The sequence below is a fragment of the Chrysoperla carnea genome, chromosome 3, assembly GCF_905475395.1.
Source record: "Chrysoperla carnea chromosome 3, inChrCarn1.1, whole genome shotgun sequence".
Classification (NCBI taxonomy): Eukaryota; Metazoa; Arthropoda; class Insecta; order Neuroptera; family Chrysopidae; genus Chrysoperla; species Chrysoperla carnea.
This window is the reverse complement of record NC_058339.1, coordinates 48,515,087-48,539,375: the sequence shown is the minus strand read 5'-3', so window position 1 is coordinate 48,539,375 and position 24,289 is coordinate 48,515,087. Positions and strand designations below refer to the sequence as shown.

The 24,289-nt window shown below is 29.2% G+C and overlaps 1 protein-coding gene across 1 annotated transcript in view; it reads right to left on the bottom strand.

Annotated features, from left to right (window-relative positions):
- The window catches only part of LOC123294462, a 33,191-nt gene that overhangs the window by 3,718 nt on the left and 5,184 nt on the right, over positions 1–24,289 (bottom strand). The window contains exons 4-8 of the mRNA XM_044875496.1: positions 2,019–2,493; positions 1,737–1,956; positions 769–1,062; positions 516–698; positions 5–157 (exon numbers count right to left, since the gene is read on the bottom strand). Coding sequence (XP_044731431.1) covers positions 5–157; positions 516–698; positions 769–1,062; positions 1,737–1,956; positions 2,019–2,493 — 1,325 coding nt within the window. The remainder of the gene's footprint in view (positions 1–4; positions 158–515; positions 699–768; positions 1,063–1,736; positions 1,957–2,018; positions 2,494–24,289) is intronic.

The following is a 24,289-nucleotide window of genomic DNA, read 5'->3' as shown; positions in this document are numbered from 1 at the left end:
TTACGTGAAGTTTGGAATAGGCGATTAGTTAATTCAACACTAATAAACTCATCTCGTTTTTGTGATGGCTGATTGCACATTCCTAAAAGGATGCGATCAACAGATCTTGGTTTCCAAATATTCTCAACATTGTTTGGCTCTTCATGCAACGTAACATCTAAAAAATAAATACTTATATTTAATTCTGGAAATACTGGAGTGTAAATTCCTATTAAGGTTGTACTTAAGAAAAAATGCAACCACACATAGGTTCATACTGGATATGGGTTCAAGCACCTTTATCTATGAGATCGTTAACTCTATTAATCAAGTTATATGGATGTTTTTTAGAAATGAGTTAATTTTTTATACCATTAAATTATTTAAGTATCAATCAATCAGTATTGTTGTAAAAATCAATTTTCAGTACATAATTCATATTATGTCGATATAAAACGTGAATATAAATAAAAAATTCTTTTTTTCTTATTTATAGATATGCAAATCATATTATTGATAAAATATGTTAAACTTACTGTTAGTTAATAAACGATGATTTCGATCTGCACGAATAAAACTATGTTGAACGATACTATGGCCAAAACGGTATGCGGCTGCAGCAAAAGAATTAGCAATTTCTGGTTTGACTTTACTATTGTATTTTTCATAATATCCTGTTTTTAATAATTGCAGACCGAACAGATTCATCACTTCTGGCCCTAATTTTAAGAAAATAAAATTTACTTTTTACATTAGCATTAAAAATTACAAAAATATAATCAATTTTACCTAAAATAATTGGCAAGAATTCTCGATATGTGATGTGTTGTATCATAGCAGTTATTATTTTACGAGTTTCCTGATATAATTTCTCATCACTCCAATGCCGATTTTCACGTGATAATTTTGTTGCTATTAAATTATGTTGACGTACCCAAACAATACCCATAGCAGTCAAACCAGGTTGTTCCGAAATACGACCATCTCCAGATTGAAAACATCGAAAACTGTTTGCACCATGATGACATCGTTCGGCCTCATCATCGGTTGATGTTGGATTAGTGAATGCATAAGCCAGTAGTCCTAAATTAGCAAACAATATAATACTTAATCCACAATAGGTGTTCATAAAGTCACCTAAAAAGTCCATTTTCGGTTGTCCGTCTGTGATCACGATAACTCAAAAACGGAAGTAGATATTAAGCTGAATTTTTATAGCGAGCTTAGGACTTAAAAAGTGAGGTCGAGTTCGTAAATGAGCATAATAGGTCAAGCGGGTCCTGGGTCCTGGATCTGTAGGACCCATCTTGTAAACCGTTAGAGATAGTGAGGGTGCAAATTAAATACGTTAAATTTATTCGTTACACATATATTATGTACGTGTTTGTTTGTTTCTGAGGAAGTGAGAAGATGCTCTTATTATTTTGTGAGTAAGGGTGGTTATCTTTCTTTACTTACATGACCAGCCAATTGTTTGTTTTTACTTGTTATGAGTGAAAATTACCAAGAGACTCACCATATTTCTTAAGCATCCATTAGATTCAATGGAGCATATAGTAATCAGATTGGGCTTGTTAACATGGAAATAACAAGCTCATGTGGTAGGATTTTAAAATACGACTCATCCCGTGACAATAAATCCTCTGTTTCGTTCTCCTTTCTTCACAGTCACCTAATGCGTCAGCCCGATTATGTAATTCAGTAAGGGTATTTGTCGTATTATTCTAGATTTAAACTTTCATGGATTTTTTCCTTACCATCATGAAAAGTACGTAACGAATCAGCTTGACCAACAGAACTGCCATAAATGTTTGAACCATCTATATAAGCAGTTACTTGATTGATTTGCTCACGCCATCCTAATGAACAATCGAATCTGGAGGCCGGTGCACTTCGAATGAATTCCATGCATCGTATTCCAAGTTCACTGAGAAACGGATCAAACGGTGGGACAGCAATAGGTAAACAATCCGGATGCTAAATTAAATTATTAGGTTATTATTCATTATAAAAATGTTTTCTTAAAAATTTGTACCTACCATATTTTCAAACGGTTGAAAATCCTGCCCGCCATTTAAACAGCATCTTGGAACGGAACCATTAAAGCCTCTGGATTGTGCTGATTGTGTTACATCATGATCGATAAATTGTCCCCACTGCATTAACATATGCGTGATAGCAGTTAGTTCAATATTTCGATCAGTATGCACAGTTATACTAATTTCTCTGGCTGATGGTAGAGGTCGATTGAAAACAATGGATCTTCTAACACTTTGAATACCATCTTGATATTGCGGTGAAATGAATCGTTGCATTGGCAATAATGCTGAACCGCGGCGTGGTTCTTGTAAATTATTACAGGTGCCATCGGCTGTACGATATTTTCGTGATGCTGGTGGGCATTGAACAGGGCCTCGTAATGGGCATTGGTCATGGAATGAAGTTTGACGTAGAGATGCAGTTAATTCTTCGAAAGCACTAGCTGATGAAGCTCTGCTTTCTGGTTCCTTGAATCTGGAATTTAAAAAAATACGTTAGCATATTTAATTGGTAGATAATTATGACCAGTTAAAAATAAGTTGAAGAGCTTTGCTTTATAGAATTATAGAAAAGATATATAATAAGACAATCTTGCTGCTTTATAAATCAGAATACAATTGTGTTTTTAATAACTTCTGTTATAGGTATTTATGTACAAATGGAAAGAAGCAAAGAAGTTTCCTGGGTCCTATGTATTTTTTTTTTAAAACCCCTACAAAAGCCATTTTGAATTTTTCCAAAATCTTTTTCCAGGAAATTGAATAAGTAATTAATATATAAGTAGAATTAATTAATTATACCTAAATATTTATATTAGGAGTAATATAATGAGTATTTTAACTATAATAAATATCATATGATGTGTCGAAGAGCAAAAGGAATATCGGAAGGATTCAAAAAATATTTTAAAGGAAGGGGAAAGAAAAAGGAAGTTTTGCAATTTCCATATGACATAAGAATTACATAGTGACGTTTCGGAATTTCGATATAACCGAAAAACAGATTTTTCTCCTTCTTAGGTAAAAATATTTCGAAAACCTTATGTATTAGAGAAATTCTGAAACGAATTCGAATCAGTGTCCCAAAAACTATAAGAAATCACATTTTTATCGCATCAAAATAACAAAAAAATCATATTTTGTTGGCCAGTGTTTTGATAATAGGTTTTTTTATGAAATGTGGTGAAATTTTTTTAATCCCTACTGGAAAACATGCTTTTATTAGTAATGGACGAAAAGTTTCATATATAGCGTATATTATATAGGTAATGCTTAATTTCTAATTGCGTTTCAATCATTTTCAAAAATAAACTTTCCCTGAATAATTTTAATATTTTTACATTCAAACGAAAGTGCAAAAATAAAAACCTTAGCAATATGTTTTAAAATCGGAAGGAATTTATTATAAATAGTAAGTAAATAATTGCATGCAATTGGAAAAAAAAAAAATTCTAAATAATCTCACGCGTTAGATAGTGTTATACGATTTAAATTAGTTAATGCTATAAATCAGAATTGAAAGTAAAATATGTTAATCACATTTATAATGGTAGAAATAATCATCAAATGTTTTCTCAACATTATTTGTGAATAAAAAATAATGTTTCACTATTTGAAATTTATAGTTATTATTCTTTAAAATTCGAATCTAAAAATTAAATAAAATTTCAAATTTTAGATTCAATGAAAAGAAAGCCTCAAGTATTGTGGATACACATAGGCAAAAAGTCACCACCCATCGTAAATGAATTTGCATTGGGTAGCGACATTTGGCTTGCCCTATTTTGATAAAACAACGAAAATAATGTTTTGCGATTGAGCAATTATGTTTCTGGATACTGGATTTTATTTAAGAATAATTCGCTCTAAGTCTCTTTAAGAATAATTTAATTAATCCAAATAGGGAATGCAAATTTTAAAATATTATTTGCATTTCTGACAACCAGCCCTGATTCCCAATACAAAAATTCTTTTGATAAGGCATAAGTTATGTTAGTTTAATAAACTTACAAACTATAAAAGACCACAAAAACGTATTTGATATTTTTAAATAAAGTATTTAGAAAATTATTCGATTTTTTGCAGAAAAAATTTAATTTCTAAAAAATTTAATTAAAAAAAAAATTGATTGAATGACAGGGTTATTTTGAAGGAACGAACGCTTAATATTGTATAGAGAAAGGATTCTTTAAAATTCGAATAACAAAAATATTAAATATAGTTTAATTTAATTTAATTAATATATCATTATTTTGAATAAAACCACTTCCTTATGAAATGCCGATATCAAAAACTAACAGTAATATATTGTTATCTATTTGTTATTTGTTTGATATTCATTTATTTTGCGGATGAAAGATTCGAATAAAATAGATTTTAATTAATGGAATGCTACGAAAATCACAATCCTATTAGCGAAAAATATTAGTCTCAACCTGAATTTATTTAAAAAAAATCTGTATCAATGATTTTTTCAATTTAAAAAAATAAAAAATAATAATAATCACACTAAAACACAACTAATAACAATTAATAAAACTAATAAAAACTAATAATTTGTTTAAATTATCCTAAGCACACAAAATAATTCTAAAATACCAAATCACATCAAGCACCAAAACCAATCGACACTTAACTCATTAATAATTAAAATAATTAAATTAATTAATTGACAAAATAAAAATAAAATTATTACGAACCATCAATAGTAATGGCATGACGATGGTTTTGTCTTCATGGTACAGAAGACTAAAAAGAACTAACATTAGAAATCGAAATTGCCCCCAATATATATCTATTTATTCCGATTAAAAATACTAATTGAAGTATAAAAAAAAAACAAAATAAAAAACAAAACACAGATGCAATGATTATTATTATTTACTTTTAGAAACCCCATCTCCATAGCCATCGGTACAAATGCATTTGTCATACACGCACGCACTTATTTACCAACACCAACAAATAGGAAAGAGAGTGATTTTTATGATCTTTTTTTTTGTTTTTAAAAAGTGGTGGAAAACGATGAGTTTTTTTTTTTTAAAAAACAAAACTATTAATATTTTTAAACTTGTTTGATGAACATTGTGTGTTTGTACAGTTTTATATAGGAGAAAGTTTTCCAATTAAAAAACCTTTATTTGATTTTTACCTTGAGAGAGTAAATTCAACCCACATTAAGAGGTGATCTGTGTATGATGATAATATGCAGGGCATTTAAAATATAATATAAATTTAATTTTTTTATTTTTACGATTGAGTATTAACCGTGTTAATTATGAGCGAAAGGTTTAAATATAGATAATGTATAATTTAAATTAACTTAATGTTCTTATTAAAAACAATAACCGGTAGTCTGGCGCCAGAAATTTTTCCGCCCACGCTGCCTAAAATTTTTAGAAATAATTTAAATAGCAGAACTAATTCTGATAATCAAATTTTATGGATTTTTGTTAGAGGAAAAAGTGAACAAGAAAAGTGAATATTTGATGCAAAAATTACGAATAATCGGATTTATTTGAATGTATTAGCTATTTCATATATGATATCAGTTCATTAGATTTCAAGTTTGGCTCCGTCAAACTGATTTATCGAAAATCGAAATGCGGAACGGATTTGTAGGTGGTATCAACGTTTTCGTCAGGTTTAAATAAATTTAAAACGAAGTTTTCGTGAATTGCAGTATACATTTTGTTTCTTTTACCGAATTTTTTCATTTGTCTTAAGGTGTTTGGATACCAAAACGAAAGTGCTACCAAAAAAAAGACATTTTGTTTCAATGAGCTTTAAATATGACTTCTGTATAAAGTTTAAATCGATTCTCTGTATGGTTTAAGATAAATTAATTATTAAAAACAGCCCTTTTTACATGGTAATATATGAAGTCGCAATCAATGTTGGTTTTTTAGTCAAAAAGTGGTTTTAAAAATGTTTTACCATTTACATAAAAAACTGGTATCAATATTCTTCAAGTTTTATGCTTTAAAATTTTTGGTTCACCTTAAGGTGAAGTGGAAAGTTGTTTTTTCCAATTTTAATGAAAATCAGATATATTTAAAAGTATTGTCTGTCAATTTCAAGTAGCGTGTTTTCACTTCTTTAAATTTGGGCCCTGGTGCATTGAAAATCGTATCGTTTTTGCCAGGCTCAAATTTAAAAACGATGTATTTGTGGAAATTGAGAAAACATTTTTTCTAAATGCTTGCGATTTGTTAAGGGAACTCTCTTGGATAAAATGTAAAAAATGTTTTTGTTTTGAAACGGACGGACCGATTTTGATAAAATTTTGTGTGTGTTTTCAAGTGCATGCGAGGATGGTTTAGATTCACAGTCCAATACAAAATGTTTCACAGCCCACTACAAAATTCAGTCCACTATGAAATGTTTTTGAGGGTTTCTCATCAAAAAATTAAAACCCATGAAATTAATGGTGGAAACGTATATAAATAATTTATTATATTACTTCTTACTATTCAAAAGTATTTATTTGCGTTCCCACCATATTTATCTAAAATCGTGAACAGCTATTTTAAGAATATTGAGGTATTCTTTGTTATTACTCAAGTATTATGAATAGAGCCCCACTGCCGAAGGCTCCACGAGCCCCACTGCCGAAGGCTCCAGCCAGACTAAAGGCCACTTATTCTAAAATTTTAAGTATTCACTTTTAAGTATTCACGACAGTCCCTATGATTGATTATCTTTTTTTATATTAAGCTATACAGATATTTCGGTGAGGTTGCTAACTTTAATACCATAACTAAGCGAATAGGAAATCATTTCAAAGAACCTCTTAGAATTTACACCCTGTAACATATATATTATCTTGCGAAGCATAAGTGAGTACAATATATTACTATTTTTAAAAGATTGTAAAACGTTTATGGATAAGTAGCACATAACGGTATTTAAATGAAAGCTATTTTATTCTTTGATTGATCAATATTACCTTATCATCTGTATAAACATACTCGATGATAGTGTACACACACAGTGTACCTACAACTGCAAGAAGACGTTCAACTGCTATCATACATCTTGTAAAGAAAGTGGACCATTGGAAAATAACAAATATTTATATATTATATACACATGTAAATATATCTTTTTTTTTTTCAGTATTTTTATAATCAATGCCCTAAAAAAATTTACTTTCTAATGTATTTAAACAGGGTAGCCCGTCATGAGTGCATACAGTGACATTGAAAAAATAAATAAATAAGCAGAAATTCCTTAGAAAATTTTAGTCTTATAACAATCAATAATGTGATAAATAATGTTAAGAAGTTCTTCAATATTATAGATGGGAAATTCCGTAATTTTATAAGAATCTAGCATCTTCTAAAGCCTTCACTTTCCAAGATTTCCAATGTCCAGATTTTTCCTTATTGGAATTTGTCCTCAATGTGACGCGAGTAGTAAAGTAAATAAATTGAAGTTGGGCGAGGCACAGTATTATAGGCCCCTCACTCTTTCGTTGGACATATCTTATTGAATGAAAGAAAGGATGCAAAAATTGCATGATTTTAACATCAAATTCTAGAATTTCCGAAACTGTGGGAGTTATTTTTTTGCTAAATGAACCCTAATCAAATGGTACTAATTTGTTTTCTTTACAGTTTTTAAAAGATTTTATTTAGATTGTATGTATGTACGTCCTGGAATTTTGCAATCAACATTTGACCCACTTGTACATCGGATGACAATGTATAAGCATGACCTACTTGGCTATTTGTAAAATCTTGAGGTGCTCCTTTCATACTTTTTTAAATAGTGAAGCCGGAGTGTCTCATTGGAAAAACTATTTTTTACTTTTTAGTTCAATTACAGCTTGTTCCTAAATCATTGGTATTTATACTCTGTATATATGTAATAAATATATCAAGGTATACTAACTTTAGTCTCAAGTTTATAACGCTTAAAAATATTGACGCTACGAACAAAATTTTGGTATAGGTGTTCATAAAATCGCGTAATTAGTCCATTTCCGGTTTTCTGCCCGTCTGCCTGTGAACACGATAACTCAAAAAAGAAAAGAGATATAAAGCTCAAGCTACCATTATAGCGTGCTCAGGACGTAAAAAGTGAGGCTAAGTTCGTAAATGAGCACATAGTTACTCAATTGGGTCTTGCGTCTTTTAAACCGTTAGAGATAGAACAACAGTTTAAATATTAAAATAAACAACTTTTGTTTGCAAAATTTTTCGTAAACGTCACTGTTTACCCGTGAGGGCGCAAATTAGGATAAAACTTTGGTGTACATTTTCTCCAAAACTATAAAAGATAAAGAGTGGAAAATTCAAACAGGTAGCTTCAACTAGTGGCTTTTTGAAACATTCTTGAAAAGGTTTTATAAGCTCTACGAATTTATAAAAAAATATGAAGCGAAAAGCAGTATGTTTTATTAAATTAACAACATGTATCTTTTAATAAATTAAGATGATGGTTTATACTGGTTGGGAACGTCCTTTTGTGGAACAGTTGTTTTTGGTTCTAGTTTTTTGATAATTTTTAAATTAAATGATTGATAATAAAAAGAAAAATCAAACTTGATTTGTTGATAGTTTTCTATCAATAACTTTCGAGCTAAATATCAATAAGACAAGTATGCTGATTATTATTGTTGAGTAAAAACACTTAAAACCTATAAAACAAGTTCATTTGTTAAATATTTAATTTGATATATAATAAACTTGAAATAATAATTACTACAATCCCAGCGGACAGATTTGGATGTGAAAGTTGTTTTGTTTTTTTTTTTTTTATGTTAGTCTTCACTTCATTATTGTTATTATTATTTTCTAAATAAAGGAAATTTAATGAAACGATAAAAAATTTCGAAACTTAGATTATATTAACACCTTCGTAAATAAATTTAATTTTACTTCTATATACAGAGGACCAACCAAAACTACGGCATTAGATGAGCATAGAAATATATAGAGGCAAAAATTCTACTAAGAAGGTTTTCTTTCTTCAATTTTTAGATATACGTTTAACGAGGCAAGGTTTCATTTTGTTTCGTATTTTTTTCGTTTGCTATTTCATTCCTACTGTAAGTACTATTTAATATACACGGAAAAAAATGGATAGTTACTAGCAAATATAAATTTTCTTGGTCGATAAAGAAATACTTTTAATCTTACTACGCAATAAAAAATTTTCTGGCCCCCAAGAAAGATAACGATTGTCTTACTTACGATAATTTTCTAGAGAAAAAGCTCCTGCTTGTATTAAGTTTTCAATCTTCTCTGATTTCACTGCGTGGACAAGAGACTTTACATAACTCAAAAAAAAAAAATCTAATGGGGTTAGATCTCACGATCTTGGAGGCTAATTAACAGGTTCATTATGTGAAATTAATAAAAAATTTCATAAAAACAAAAAATTTCAACAATTTGCAAGCTTTGCTTTGGCCTGAGTCTATTCATTATGAAATGGCAAATCAAACTGAACACAAAGCAACTATCTGCTCTCAAATCGGTTATTAAAGAAAAGAGTGTTGCCGAATCAAATATATGGTCCTCTAAAAAAATACATATTATAGTTCATAAGAGATACCTACATATTAATTAATGTATGCCGAAAAAATAGAAGTCTTAAGACTTCTATTCTTAGAATATATTTTCGACAGTTTTTAGCACAGATACACGAAATCATACTTATGACATTTAAGTTTCTTCTAATTCGATTATTTGTGGGGCACATACAAAATACCTCTAGAAATTTAGAAATTGGACTATCAGCTTTACTTTGATACAGCGTTGACAAATCGAATGTTAGTTTCTTTCCTTACTCTACCTACAGTTATAAAATTTATATATTCCTGAAATGGCTCAATTGACTGGTACCACAACAACTGTGTATTGTCAAAACTGCATACATCGAACTTAAATGTTTCAGAAGAGTCCTTGTAATCAAAAATTATTTTTATAGGCATTCAAAATTTTGTCAGCATATCATATTACAAGGCTAATTAGAAATTGCTAAATTACAACACGTAAATTTTACGTGTTATAGATTGATTATTCTTGCATAATTAATAACATAAAATTTTTTATTATGACATTTGTATTGTCTGCAACTGCGTGACAATTATTAATATCGAGCGTTTGACCTTAATGGACAAAATAAAAAAATTATTTTGAAATTAGAATTTTTTTATTGCAATTTATGAAATTGTGTTTAAAAAACGTTTCCAGATTAGATTATTGTTAATTATTTGAATTTATTGTTAGTATAAAATTAGGTAATCTAACAAAAGTATTTAAACTATTTGATTTTTTATTGCAAAATATAGCTGAGTATTTTCGACCAAAGGCTTTTCTACAAGATAGATACGTAATATTTGGGTGAACATCAGGAAAAATTCTGCGAGTAATATAGGAAAAGGTATCATATTTTCTTTATTGATATGAGGCGACAAAATTGCTATTGACATCGAAAAACGCTCGAATATATTGTTATTGTTCTTTAACTCAATTTTGATAGGTTTGTGAGGTATTGTTAATCACGTGTCGACATCGAATGCTATTTTTCAAATATTCCTGGTACGAAATGTTTTCCTTACAGGAGATTATTTTGTAATTTAAAGTATAAGTCGTACCTTTTCGGGTCTTATTTGCAACGAGTAAAAAGTTTGTGTGGGTGTGTTATTAGGTAGTCTAACAACCCCGAGAATGAGCGATATTGAAAGAGCTGAGCTTTTAAGTTCTGGGTCTACATATTTTAAATTCTATCTACTAAATAATGAATATCTACCCTTTTTCATACTCTAACTTTTTTGTGACATTGGACGAGGAGGAGTGTCCGTAGTCCAATTTTTAAAAAATTGCAAATTTCAAAGTGTCGGACCACAGATACGTCGTTTTGTTGAAAATGTACCAATGGTAAACAGAGTCGGAGATTCAATTCTCTTATTTATTAGAATATGAAAAAGGTAGATATTCGTCGATTTTAAGATGGCAAGGGAATTAAAACTTTGCCGGACCAAAAGAACAAAAAACGCAGCTCTCCCAATATTGCCCTTTCTCTATGCTGTTAGACTATTTAAGAACTATATTCACACAAATTTTTGACTTGCATTCAAATATGTTAAAAAAACAACATTTTATATCTATACTTTATTAAAAAAAATCAAATGATACATTTTGAAATGGTTTCTATTTTTATTAGCACTCCTTTTCGGTCAAGCGCTAGGAAGAGTAAAATATATGTTTTTTTTTTCTACATGAATATTTTTAAAATGTCTTTCTTTCCTGAGCTTACATAATATAACTGTAGTAATTTTTAACACTCAGAAAATAAAAGAGAGGTTTTAAAATGACGAATTTCATTTATCCCCAAAAGTGTTCCAGTTCTTGAGTACGGAACTCTAAATAATTATCCATAAATCTAATTGTACTACAAGAAAGTTTGTAAACAAAAGTCAGTAAATAAGAGTAAGTACTTTTTTTAAGAACATCTACTTAAATAAGTAAACTAACTTTCAAGAAAACTTCCCATTTAAGTTATTGGAAAGTATATTAATTGTACTTTCAATATGTTTAATATATATTATTATTAATAATTTTCAAGTTCATATCTTATAATAACAAAAGTATTAAAAGTCTACCACCCATATTAATAATTATAATTCGAAGTTCTTTAAAAATAATGGGACGATAAAAGAAAGTTTATCTAAAAATAACAATAAGCTCTAATTGAATATATAAAATGTGTTTATGAGGAGAGATACTCGCTTGACCTCTATATTTAGAATAAAAAGCAAACTTACTTTTAATGATATTTAAATAAATAAAATAAATATACCTACGTACACGCAAGGGGTGCATAAGTGAGTAGTGTATGGTAAAAGAGACTTTTGTCCACTATTAATAATCGCTTGGATAAAAGTTTTTAATGATTAATCGTGATATGTTAAAGATTATTATTATTTTTATAAAATAATTTTAGTAAAATTAGGCATTCAGTCACGTGACAGAAAACACCAATCTGAAAGTATTGAAAGTATTACGCCGCAAGCATGTTGATAACAATAGCTTAAACTTGCATACATAAAAATGTTTGTATGTCAATCCGTGATGTCATTTAAGACGCCATGACACTCTACATTGTTTTCGAAGTAAATTTGAATTGGTTTTTGAAAATGCAAAAAACATAACGTATAAACCAATGAACCAGCCATTTTTGAATATTTTGAATATTCCCGATATTTTAGAGAGAGAGTATGAGGGCGTTTTAAAGTAACTTAAAAATTACTATTTCTCACCGATGACACCTGTTTTGAGAAGTTGAAAATATAAATATGTACAAAAAACCGAAGAAGACTTGGCTGATCGAATTTTGTCATTTTGAAGCTTATAAAATTCCCAATTCCCAAAAAATGTTTTTTTTTTCGATTTTTCCTATTTTTTAGATGAATTTACATCAACTTATAATGATCTATTTAAATATTACTTAAAATTATTCATTTGTTTTCTTTAATTCTTGAAAATTCAGAATAGTTTAGATTAATTTCTGTATATAAAAAAACACCCAGGGTCTCATTCAGTGACTAAAAATCACAACAAGTGAATTTCGATTGAAGATATTTCAACGCGAATGCGGTTTTGTACGTCGCTGTTTATATTTTTCAGAAAATATTCAGTTTTTATTAGCCTATGTGTTTATTTCTCTTGGAAAATAAATGAATAAATAAAACGTACCTACTTTTACAGCTTCTTATATCTAAATTTAAAAAAAGTATTAAATCTAGAACTAACGCATAATACAGCCTCCTCAAAAGCGAAGCAGCAGGTAAGAGTTAATATGCGTGTACAGACGTTAATTTTAAGTAGACTATTATATTTCCATTATTGAAATAATTTGCTATATCATTTAAAAAAATTATATAGAAAATAAATTTATAGTAATTTATTAAACAATTTTTTTCTTCATTTATTGAATTCACTTTCATACACAAATAATAATAAATTAGTAGAAAAATGATATGAAATTAGTTAGAAAGTAGAACACAATTATTTTTAAGTATCGTCCAGTATATGTCATCAACCTATTCTTTTCCATATTAAATAAATATTAGGCACCTAAATTATTTTTTTGAATAGAATATATTTTATATGTAAAATTATATTATTATTATTATAGTCAATTGATTGTCACTAAAATAGAAAAAAAAAAAAATAGCAGTTATATAATTTTTTTGCCATGATATGAATAATTTATTTTTAATTTTTTATTTTAAATACAAAGCATAAAAATAAATAACCTACAGACCCAAATTATATTTAAATTAATGTTATCTATGTATCATATGTATAGTTTTTTAAATTTAAATTCAAGTTTAATTTTATTTTAAATATTATAATTTGTATTTTATTTGTATAAGTATTTACTACTTCAAACAAATTTTTCAAGGATTTAGAGGGTGCCAGAAAATTGCTTCACTTAACAGCAAAAATTTCGTAATGTATTTTCATCTCGATCTCTAATTTCACCTTAACTTATTGCTAACCGAGATAGATACCTCTGTCACTAATTTTCTAACTTATTATAAATCGAAAACTGGGTCGATCTTAATTTAAAAATCGACTCAGATAAAAAAAATCATGAGAACATGCCATCTCTAGAAATTGAATATTTTGAATTACCTAGTTGCTAGCCAGGAACGATGCTATTCTTAAACAGCTCCAAACGGTTCATGGAGTAGAAGTTTTTTTCGGTATCACAACGGGCCCTATGGTATAAGTGGTCCCATCCTAGGACTATTAATAGGTGAAAGAATTTCAGTTTTTTTTAAAGAAAGGTATTTTTATGTTATGCATAGTCTTCGGCAAGTGCTTAGGTATTGTTTTATTCCAATGATATGCTTAAGGATATTTTGGATAAAAGACTTGATTTTTTTTTTATGAAGTTGGATTAAGTCTAAATTAATTCTGAAAGTTTTAGGAAGGGTGTGGTAGCCCGATTATTTAAATAAATAAATGACTTCAAAAGTAGGCATATTTAACATTGGTCTTATGGGACAACGGTGTAGATGATATGTTTTCATACGTTTCTCCAAAACTTGTCGGTGGAAATAAAAAAAAAGTTAAAACCTTAATAAATTATTTAATAAAAAAAAACAACCGTTGTGCTCGACTAATTAAGGATGTGCGAGCACGGTGGTGTGAAAATAAATTTAAAAAAAATATATATTTTTAATTTTGTTTGTTAATTTGGTATGTTATGCCTTAATATTAAAAGACATAAAGTAAGAAGACAATTTTTCGATATCTGGAGTAATTTTCAAAATATTGAAAATTGAAAATTTTGTTTAATTATTTAGCTTTCGATATTTCGAAAACTAAGGCACATATCATGAAGTTCATGAAGTTATAACAAAATTCATCATCCAAATTGAAAATACGGTAAAAATAATTTCAACCACAAGTCTAAACTTGCCTTGGTGCTCGTACTACCTTAAGTTATGCCAAAACAGAGAATTTGTTTAATACATCCTCATTTAACAAATATAAATCATGTTAGACGGGCTTGCCTGGAATTTCTCTAAAAAAAGAACCAATTTGAAATGATTTAAGTAAGTATGACTTGATTCGCTTATATTCTGCTTTTTGTAATTTTTTAACTATTACAAAAAAATTCAACTGAGTATTACCAAATGAGACAAAAAATTGAAATGTATTAAATCACCCCTTTTTAGTATTTTGTATTTTAAGTTAAAAAAAGTTTTATACGGAAATAATAAAATCATTATTCGTATACAAAATAAAAAATACGAGCAAAAACCATGAAAATACCTACCATTTATAATCAATTTTTAAATCATTGATGCGTTCAAAAAGATGTAAATTCAGAATCTGATGTTTTATACTTATTGTATATTATGCAACCAGTAAATCATTTCTCAAATATAATTTTTTATACACAATTTTCATTTATTTTTTATCAATATAAGTTATGAATTTATAAAATCGAAAAGGATTGATTACAAAGTATGAACGTTGTTCACATACTGAAGAGTTCTAATGCGAATAAAATGACAATTGAAGGTAGTTGATAAACTTTTTATTAACCCATTTTTTTTTAAAACTGCTTGTCTGTTCGGTAAAAATTTTGTATTTGAAAATAAAGATACTTTCCGGTGAGATACTGTGTTGAAAATCGTTAGCCATGTTTAATGCTGATGAAAATACTACTATACCATAAAAGATAACTAGCGTTGCTGGAAATTAATACAATTAATCAATAAGTGTTGTTTTATTAGACAAAAAATTGGTGCAATCTAAAATACGTTCTTCAGCTACGATATAAAGGCTAGCACACATTGTGCGATTGGTAAGTTTGATTAGTATCCGAGTTTGATTGGTATTGTGATTGGCACTTCAAAAGTACAAAGTTTGGTTGGAAGCTATCTTTCATAAGGATGATATAAGATCTTTTATGGAAAATTAAAAAAAAAAAAACAAGTGAAAACAAGTGAAAAAAACAACCAATTGACTGAATTAATTTTTTAAATACCATGTATTATAGACAGTGTTGATAAGACATTCGTTTGTTTTTTTACGTCATGTAAGTAACGAACGATAAACAAACAAACACATACATAATATATGTAACGTATACATTTACAAATGAAAACAAACAATTGACCGAGTTAATTGTTGAAATACCATGTATAGACAGTGTTGATTACTCTGTCACATTACACACACACAAATAATTTTACAATACCCATATAATAATACAATTTGCGCAAAATATGCGCTCTCATGGGTAAACAGTGATGTTTACGAACAGGGCCGGATTAACCCTCAACGGGGCCCTAGGCAACCATCAATTTGGGGGCCCTTTTTTTTCACGTCCGTTCCCTTCTTTTTTCGATTAAAAAATACAAACTTTTATCTTTCATAAAAATTTTATTGTCCCAATGTAATAATATCAATAAAATTACTATCTACATTTTAAACATGTCGTTTTCTACATTTGTTTTCGGCAAATTCATCAATTATATCATCAGTATCGATTTTGTTCAATAAATCTGACTCAATGCAAAGTATACCTAACAGCGTATTTAAACTGAAGTGTGTTTGGCGTATAACAGCGTATTTAAACTGTATTGTGTTTGGCGTATAGCAGCGTATTTAAACTGTATTGTGTTTGCTGTATAGCAGCGTATCTAAACTGTATTGAGGTTGTTGTATAGCAGCGTATCTAAACTGTATTACATGCGTTAATTTAGTATGAACACTGATGTGATTTTATTTCATGAATATTGATGAACTTTAATACGAACATTTTTCTATGTATATTAATTCTTAATTAAATTTCTAAATTATCCTGTACGTTGTTTAGTTGTGTCCAATTTGTCCCTGCGCAACCCCAAATATTACAAGTTCTGATTATATTTTTCTTTCACTCTCTAGAATTTTATGTTTGTAAGAAAATTTTAGAAGTCTTTTTCATTTTTCGGGGGCCCCCTAAAATCGGGGGCCCCAGGCAACTGCCTATTCTGCCTACTTGTTAATCCGGCCCTGTTTACGAAAAAATATTTCAAACAAAAGTTGTTTAATTTTTTATAAGGAACATTTTATGGGTCCTACGGACCCAAGACCCAATTGACCTATGTTGCTCATTTACGAACACGACCTCACTTTTTACGTCCTCAGTACGCTATAAAATTTTCAGCTTGGTATCTCGTTTCGTTTTTGAGTAATCGTGATGACAGACGGACAGACAGACGACAGCTAGACAACCGGAAATGGACTAATTAGGTGATTTTATCAACACCTATACCCAAATTTTGTTCATAGTATCAATATTTTTAAGCTTTACAAACTTGGGACCAAACTTAATAAATACTATGGTATATTTCATATACATGATATAAAAATATAAACAATAGGTAACTCTATTCACATACTATATAATGTTTCTAAGTTAATTTGCGCTCTCACGGGTAAACAGTGATGTTTACGAAAAAAAGGTTCAAGCAAAAGTTGTTTATTTGTTTATAAGGAACACTTTTTACAGTTAAGCTTTTGTTTTATGTCTAACGGTTTACAACCTTGACCTTAAAAATACGTTTAAGATACAAATTTTAAGAATACATTCTAATTTTCCTGCTTACGGGTATACATGGTCAAATGTGCAGGCTTTATCCAAATGACTACCAATTCAATTAAGGGTTCTAGTTTTTTCGGGATGGTAGTAATGGAATAAGATAGAAGATATTAATTATTGATTTTATCACATTGATTATTAATAATTTTGTCCGTAACAAAAGTGAATCGTAATTTTAAAATGAAAAAGGTTTATTGATTTAGTTTGTACCAAATATAATGTAGTTTTTCGAAAAGTAACCCTAAAAAAGTTGAACTAAATAAAAAATATCATCTAACCATTAAAAAACTGATTTTATACATGAATTGTAAAAACAATTATACCTACATTATTTGCTTGAAATAAATTCAATTATTCTATTCTATATTAAAATATATAACTACATAATGATATGTTATATATAATACAGTCATTTGATGAGAGCAAATGCATTGAGGCTTCTCATTGTAATATTATGAAATATTCAGTTTATCATTTATTTATTAGAATAAATTGTCGATTAATTAATATAATTTGTAATGCTTTCACTACCATCAGTATTTATTTATTTTGTTATTAAATTTGTTAACTTTTATATTAAATTTGTTATTGCATGCGTATCTCCACGCTTCAGAGATTTTTTTATTCACAAAACTTTGTAAAAAAATGTCATTTGGATCTAAATCTATTCAACAATAATAAATTGATTATGAAATTGTTGGTTTTGTGCAAAAATGTATTATTTATTCAATTGATCGGTGATGAAATTTATATAATTTGTTAATTTAAATGCTTCATTTTTTTAATAATTGTTTGGTAATACCGGATAATATTTGTTTTGCTTTTAATATATATTTAATAATTTCGAAACTTCCTTCCGTAAACCGGCAAGGATGTAGGTTCATAAAATAATATGTATAAAGATAATTAAATATCGAAAATGTTAATTTAATCTTTTACTAGGAGAAAACTTGATTGATCGATTTAAAAAAAAAAAAGATATGTTCACTCATTTAAAATTTGGTCTTACATTTTATGTTCGATCACTTTATGTTCACTCTTGTGAGGTATTAGCGAGAAAATTGGGTGTACTGACCAAGCATTCATTATCTTACGTTAAATATACACAAATTTATTTCAAGTTTTCTAAAAATTTCAGTAGGAGGTCGGCCTTTGGGTAAGTTTAGGTTAGAGTGGCTGTCCTTGAGTGGGAGACACTAAGACCATAGCATTCATTGTGATATCGTCAAGAGTTTTTTACTCCATGAACTATTTGGAGCCGTTTAAGAACATGTAGGAGTGCTTTTACCTAAACAGACTTCTGCTTTTACCTCAACGGAATAAATCTTTTACCTTTAACCTTAAAGAGGGCGTCAAAGAAAGGCTGGCTTAAATCAATCTATCTATTCATCTCAAGAGCTAGTTTGTGATAGAAAAGTTGAGATTTCGTTTCCTCCAGCTCCCCGCTGTGATATCTCTTGCAATAATCGTGATGCATTTTTCGTTTGAAGCGATATAAGATATCTTCGGAAACGTCATACATTGTACTCAGATTTTATCTCTCTTGTAGTACCACAATTACGTTCCTCCTTCCACTTAAGATTGAGCTTTCTTAAGATATTATAATAAGTTCGTGGACTTCATAATTCCCTGGAATGTCTCTGTATCCCGTTACCCATATCATGTGTACATTTATTTGTTCCTCCAGCTCATTTGGCAATCCTCTTCTACCTTTGAGGTTAGGTAGACCGAGCTGAAAGACTTTTGCGCTGCTCGACTGTCGGTGAAAATAGTAATGTCAATGCTCTTGAAAGTGTTTACTCTTGTCCATTGGCATATCTCGTTAAGGAATGAGGAATGCACTCATGTAATGGAACTGCTCGTAAGAAAATTACTAAGAGAAAATTTTATTTAAAATATTTTTTTTTTCAAAGTCACTCTTAATTTTACTCTTTTTATTTTTTGCTAATACCTTTTCTTTTTTACTATAAAATAAGGTTACTTTAAAAAATAAAATAAGAAATCAAATTTAAATTTTTTAAGATTCATGAACAAAAGGAGAAAAACATGCACTCTAAGCTTTTCATGTATTCACTACTGACTACGTTCATGATATTTTTTTCTTTGATATAAATTTTAATCTTTCTTGTTACATTTTCTGCTTGAATAAAGCAAAGAAGTATCGTGAACGTAATATAAATAACAGTGGATAATAATTACTAAGGAAGTACAAAATGTTTGATGTTGATTCTGTAAATGTGGAATGGTTTAAAAAATATACCGTTCATAATATAATTTTTAACTTCTATGTATGTTAAGTTATTAAGGAGGTATTGGAAATATAAAAAATTGAATATAATCGCATTAGGCTTTTTATTTGACAGTTAGATTAAGCGAAATATACTTATCTTTGAAAAAATTATTTATTTTATAATTTGCTGAAAACACAGGTAAACGGGATATTCCAAAGTTATAATAGCTGGTCTTCATCAGATTGTAGACATTTATAGTCGGGAAAGCGTCCTTTTTTAGATACAAGGTGTTTAAATTTTAGAAAAAAGGATATAATTGTGATTGATATTATAAGGGCTGTTTAGCAGCATTGAAGATTTGGCACACAATACCGCAAGCATAGGAAATTGTATTACGTTATTGTATTTTCAATAAAGTTAGTGGCTCTACAAATTTTTTTTCCCGAAACGGGAGGTGATGCCACATTCATATCTCTGCCACTGGTTTAATTTAATAATTTCTCAGAACTTTTTGCCTCAAAATTACTCAAGTTTGTCAAATATTCAAAGGGGCTTGATCTTTATATTTTTTGGGTAAAATTTTTCAGAAAAATGATATTTATCTGTGCAATTTTCTATTGACACACCAATTAGAAAAAATTGATAAAATCATAATCGATACAAAATTTTTGTTTCGGAACTAGTAAAATTTGCAGTTTAGAATAATTTAGACTCAAAGGAATACAAATATCTGGTTTATTAAACGATTGCGTGGTTAGTTTTCGGGATATCGTTCCGATTGTTCCTTTTTAGATCAGTGTTTGTTTTAATTAATTAAAATTTACCTTCATCGTATTAAATAGAGTAAGCTTTCGTTAAAAGTTAAATAATATGAATACTTCTACGAAAGTGCAAGGAATACTTCACACTGAATATTTTAATTTGTTTTGTTTGAAATCGAAGCTGATAGTGAGTTATATATTAGGTTCAATGATTGATACTCCATAATTTCTCTTATACCATGTGATTTAATGAAGTTAAGGCTTGCTTTCAACGTGAAATTAAAACTGTTTGATTTATGGTGGCTGATATTTGTAACATTATGGCGCAAAAATGATATCTATTTGGCTGAAAATGGCGACATTGTCATAACTTTTCTTCAAACTATTCTTGAGGGTATAAGCAAGTATCACCATCTACTTTTTAATTGGTCGTAAGTCTCTCAGGAGAAAAGTCTCTTGAATATACAATAAGCATTGCTCTATCATTTAAATTGAATCACCTAATGGCAAACTTGCTATCTAGTTATTAATTGGTCGTAATATGTTAGTTGCCTGAAGTTGAATATGCCATTCTACGCGAAAACATGTAAAAGTAGACTTGATACCATGACAAAGTTTGAAAGTGAAATTACAATTGATTAAAAAACGAGGAAGTAAAAGGTTAGGTTAGAGTGGCTGTCCTGGGGTGGGACACACTTAGACCATAGGGTCCGTTGTGATACCGTAAATGGGTTGGCCCATCCCCGGCCACTACTCCATGAACCATTTGGAGCTGTTTAATAACAGCAGGAGGGCTTTGACGTTGATTTTTTGCTCATCTCCGTTTAGCAAAACAAAGTTCTATATGATTTTTATATGCGTCTCTATGGTGATATCCGACGATGACGTCACTAACCTATATCTTCCTCTTTGTTTAACTAAGAGTTTTAAACGTTCAAATTTTGCGTACTTCTAAAGAGTTTTGAACACTAACTTTCTGCCCGTGCAGTGAAAATTCTTCATCTAGAGTGATAAAAAAAATTTAGTCAACATGCCTATTCTCTCACGAAAAAGGTCTCTTGTATAAGCCATAAGAAGCATTGGTCTATCATTTAAATCGAATCACCTAATCGCATATTTTTTGTACTTATCAAACATCCATCCGTCTATCCTCTGATAACTAGCTAGCTAACAGCTACTACCACTATTATTACTCTCACATCTCAATTCAATTATTATTCGTCGTTTGATTCTGATATTTGATTTGACAAATAATCTGTATGTTGTTACGGTTGATTGTCATTCGATCATGTTCCCTTGTGATGGAATCTATTCAAGTTGTCGTCCTTTCATTCTATCGTACGTTTCGTTTTACGATTTCAATTTGTAATGTTATTTTTTGTTGTTGATACCAATTCTACTTCCGATTTTTTTTTAAACAAAAATATCATTTTAAAGGGTCCGTAGAATAAGTTACTAATAAAGTTCATATTGAATAGACCGTAGGACAGAAAGGATGCTTTGTTAAATGATTTATACATGCTTGAAACTTTGTGAGTGGCTTCTTTTGGCGAGTTTACCAAACTTCTTTCTACGACTTCTTTCGAAAGTGCTGCGTTTTTTAAATGAGCATGATAACATCATATTTTTCTTTTTGAATACATACATGGTTTACTTTTTCAGAATTGTTTAATAATTATTAATGTTATTAAGTTTTTTTCAGACCGATACAATATACCATTAACATGCGCCTTTGAAAATGCAGCACGTACGTTGAGAGCCAATAGGAAGCCATTCAAGTTTCAAGTATGTGTTAATAATTTAACAAAGTACCTTTTCTGTCCCACTCCACGGTCTAAAAGTGTTTGACAAGCAAGTAGCAGATGTTAGATAAGATTAAAATATTTAAGAGTAAGTTTTTAGAAAACATTTGTTGTACGATCATATTACTTAGCGTCACTTTATTTAATCTGGTTGTAAGTTTATCCATGGCAAATATGGGTGTGGGCTTTCGAATTTACACTTTACTTCTTGGCAAATTTGCCGAGACCCTTCCCTATGACATTGTCTATATAGTTTCTAGTTTGAACGATTTTACCATGAAAAAATTTTTCAAGAGCTTGTCTGTGAGTATTTACCAAAGCACAATTGGATTCTCCCAGTATTTATATTTTATTGTGCTTTACAGCGAACCAAAACTCACTTTGTTATGATGAACTTCAAGAGACAAATTAATTTGGAATGTATTATTAGTAGCTATTACCCGTCTACCTCGTTTCAACAATTCCACCATTAAAAACTCTCTCTGGTCTTCTTGAACCTCTATATGGCTCCCAATTTCGCAAGTGAAAGCGCACGTAAGTACAAACTTCTTACAATTCACTTGCAAAAATAAGACAATAACTTGTAAGACATTTAAATTGTGTTGTATAGCGGTTTCTTAATAATGTAATAATTAAGAGTTTTACATTTATTTTGTGTTTTCCAATGATAATGTCAGTTAGATACTGAATCCCATATGGTTGAGTTGATAACAGGACATAACCGATTATTTAAAATATGTATAATATAGACCGTGGCACACTGTTTTTTTTAAATGATGAACACTTACTTGAATCTACGTGAGTGGCTTCTTTTTTACGTGTCTATCAAACTTTCCTCTACGATTTTTTAAAAAGGCTGCTTTTTCATATGAGCATGATGACGTCATATTTCAGTTGTCGTTTTGAACAAACGCAGCAAGAAATTTGTCAAACACTATGACAACTTGATAATAAAAATACTTAAGTACGGCAAGTTCGAGGTGGTATACAAGCTCATCGGTGCAGTATTTTTGTGGGACAAAATATTTAAATCCCTATATATCATAAATATGAAAGTAAGCATGTTTGTTTGTTTGTTTGTTTGTTACGCTTTCACACTAAAACTAGCGAATGGTTTTTAATGAAATTGTATATCAATATAGCTGAAATATCAGAAAAACACATGAACTATAATTTATAAAGATATATTAAAAAAAAATTAAAAAAAATATTTAATTTATTTTGAAATTTACCATTTTTTAAATTTTTACAGAAATCTTTAATTTATGGTTCCAAATGATGATTATAGACGGAACAGGTCTTTGATCATTATTTTGAATGATATGCTCAATGAATTATGACTATTTTACATTTAACAAAACTGAAAACTGTGTATACCAAGAGATGGTGGAGGCTATAAAGCGGTGGTTTTTACTTTTAAGCCCAGTGAAGCGGGCGGGTATCAATCTAGTGTTTAATAGAAAAGAGGAAAGTATGGTAGGCTCGACAAATGAAAGCACCCATGAAGTTTCAAGTATGTATTTAACATTTATAAAAAAACCCGCGGTGTCCCATGGTCTAATACCTTTGTCAATATCGTATAAAATACTGATTGTGTGGTTTAAAATATCTAGTACCATCGATGATGACGGTAGTCCTACCCATATTTTTTCAATTCCAATTTTTAATTTTATATAACAATTGTTTATTTGTTTGTGTGTTTTATTTGATTATAGAGGAAATAAAAAAAAGATTTTAAAATTACTTTTTGTGTTTTCAATATGTATATAGGTTACCACAATAAAAAAAAGGTAATTGCCAATATTTGAAAATTGGGTATGAGACCTCCATGTCCTCTATGTATTTAATTGACTATATACTAATTTGGAGCTGCTGAATTTGCGATTCATGGATGAAGTTGAACACGTGAACTGTAGATTTGTTCATCCAAATTCAAATATTTCACAGATAAATTTAATTAGCTACATATAAAAAAAAAAAATTTGAAGGGTAAAAAAAGCTACAGTACCAATCTAAATAGTGTCTATAATACTTCAATTTGAAACGAATCGGTTATTTACCGGTAACGATTTGAAAGGAAAACTGCAACTAACAACTAATTTTAATTTCTCTTGAGTAATATTTCCCTGTTTCGACTTTTGGACTTGTGTGGAAAAGTTGGTGGTACATTTAAAGATTACAATTTTTCGAAAACGCCGATTTTCTTGTGGATATTACTAATAATCTATATTCCACATAGAAAAAAGCGTTAATATTCAATCCAAAAATCAATTAAGCCTTTAATTTATTTAACTTTCGTTGATGCCTCTCCAGTCGGAGAAGGTACAAGTATGTAGATGTAATACTCGTGGTGT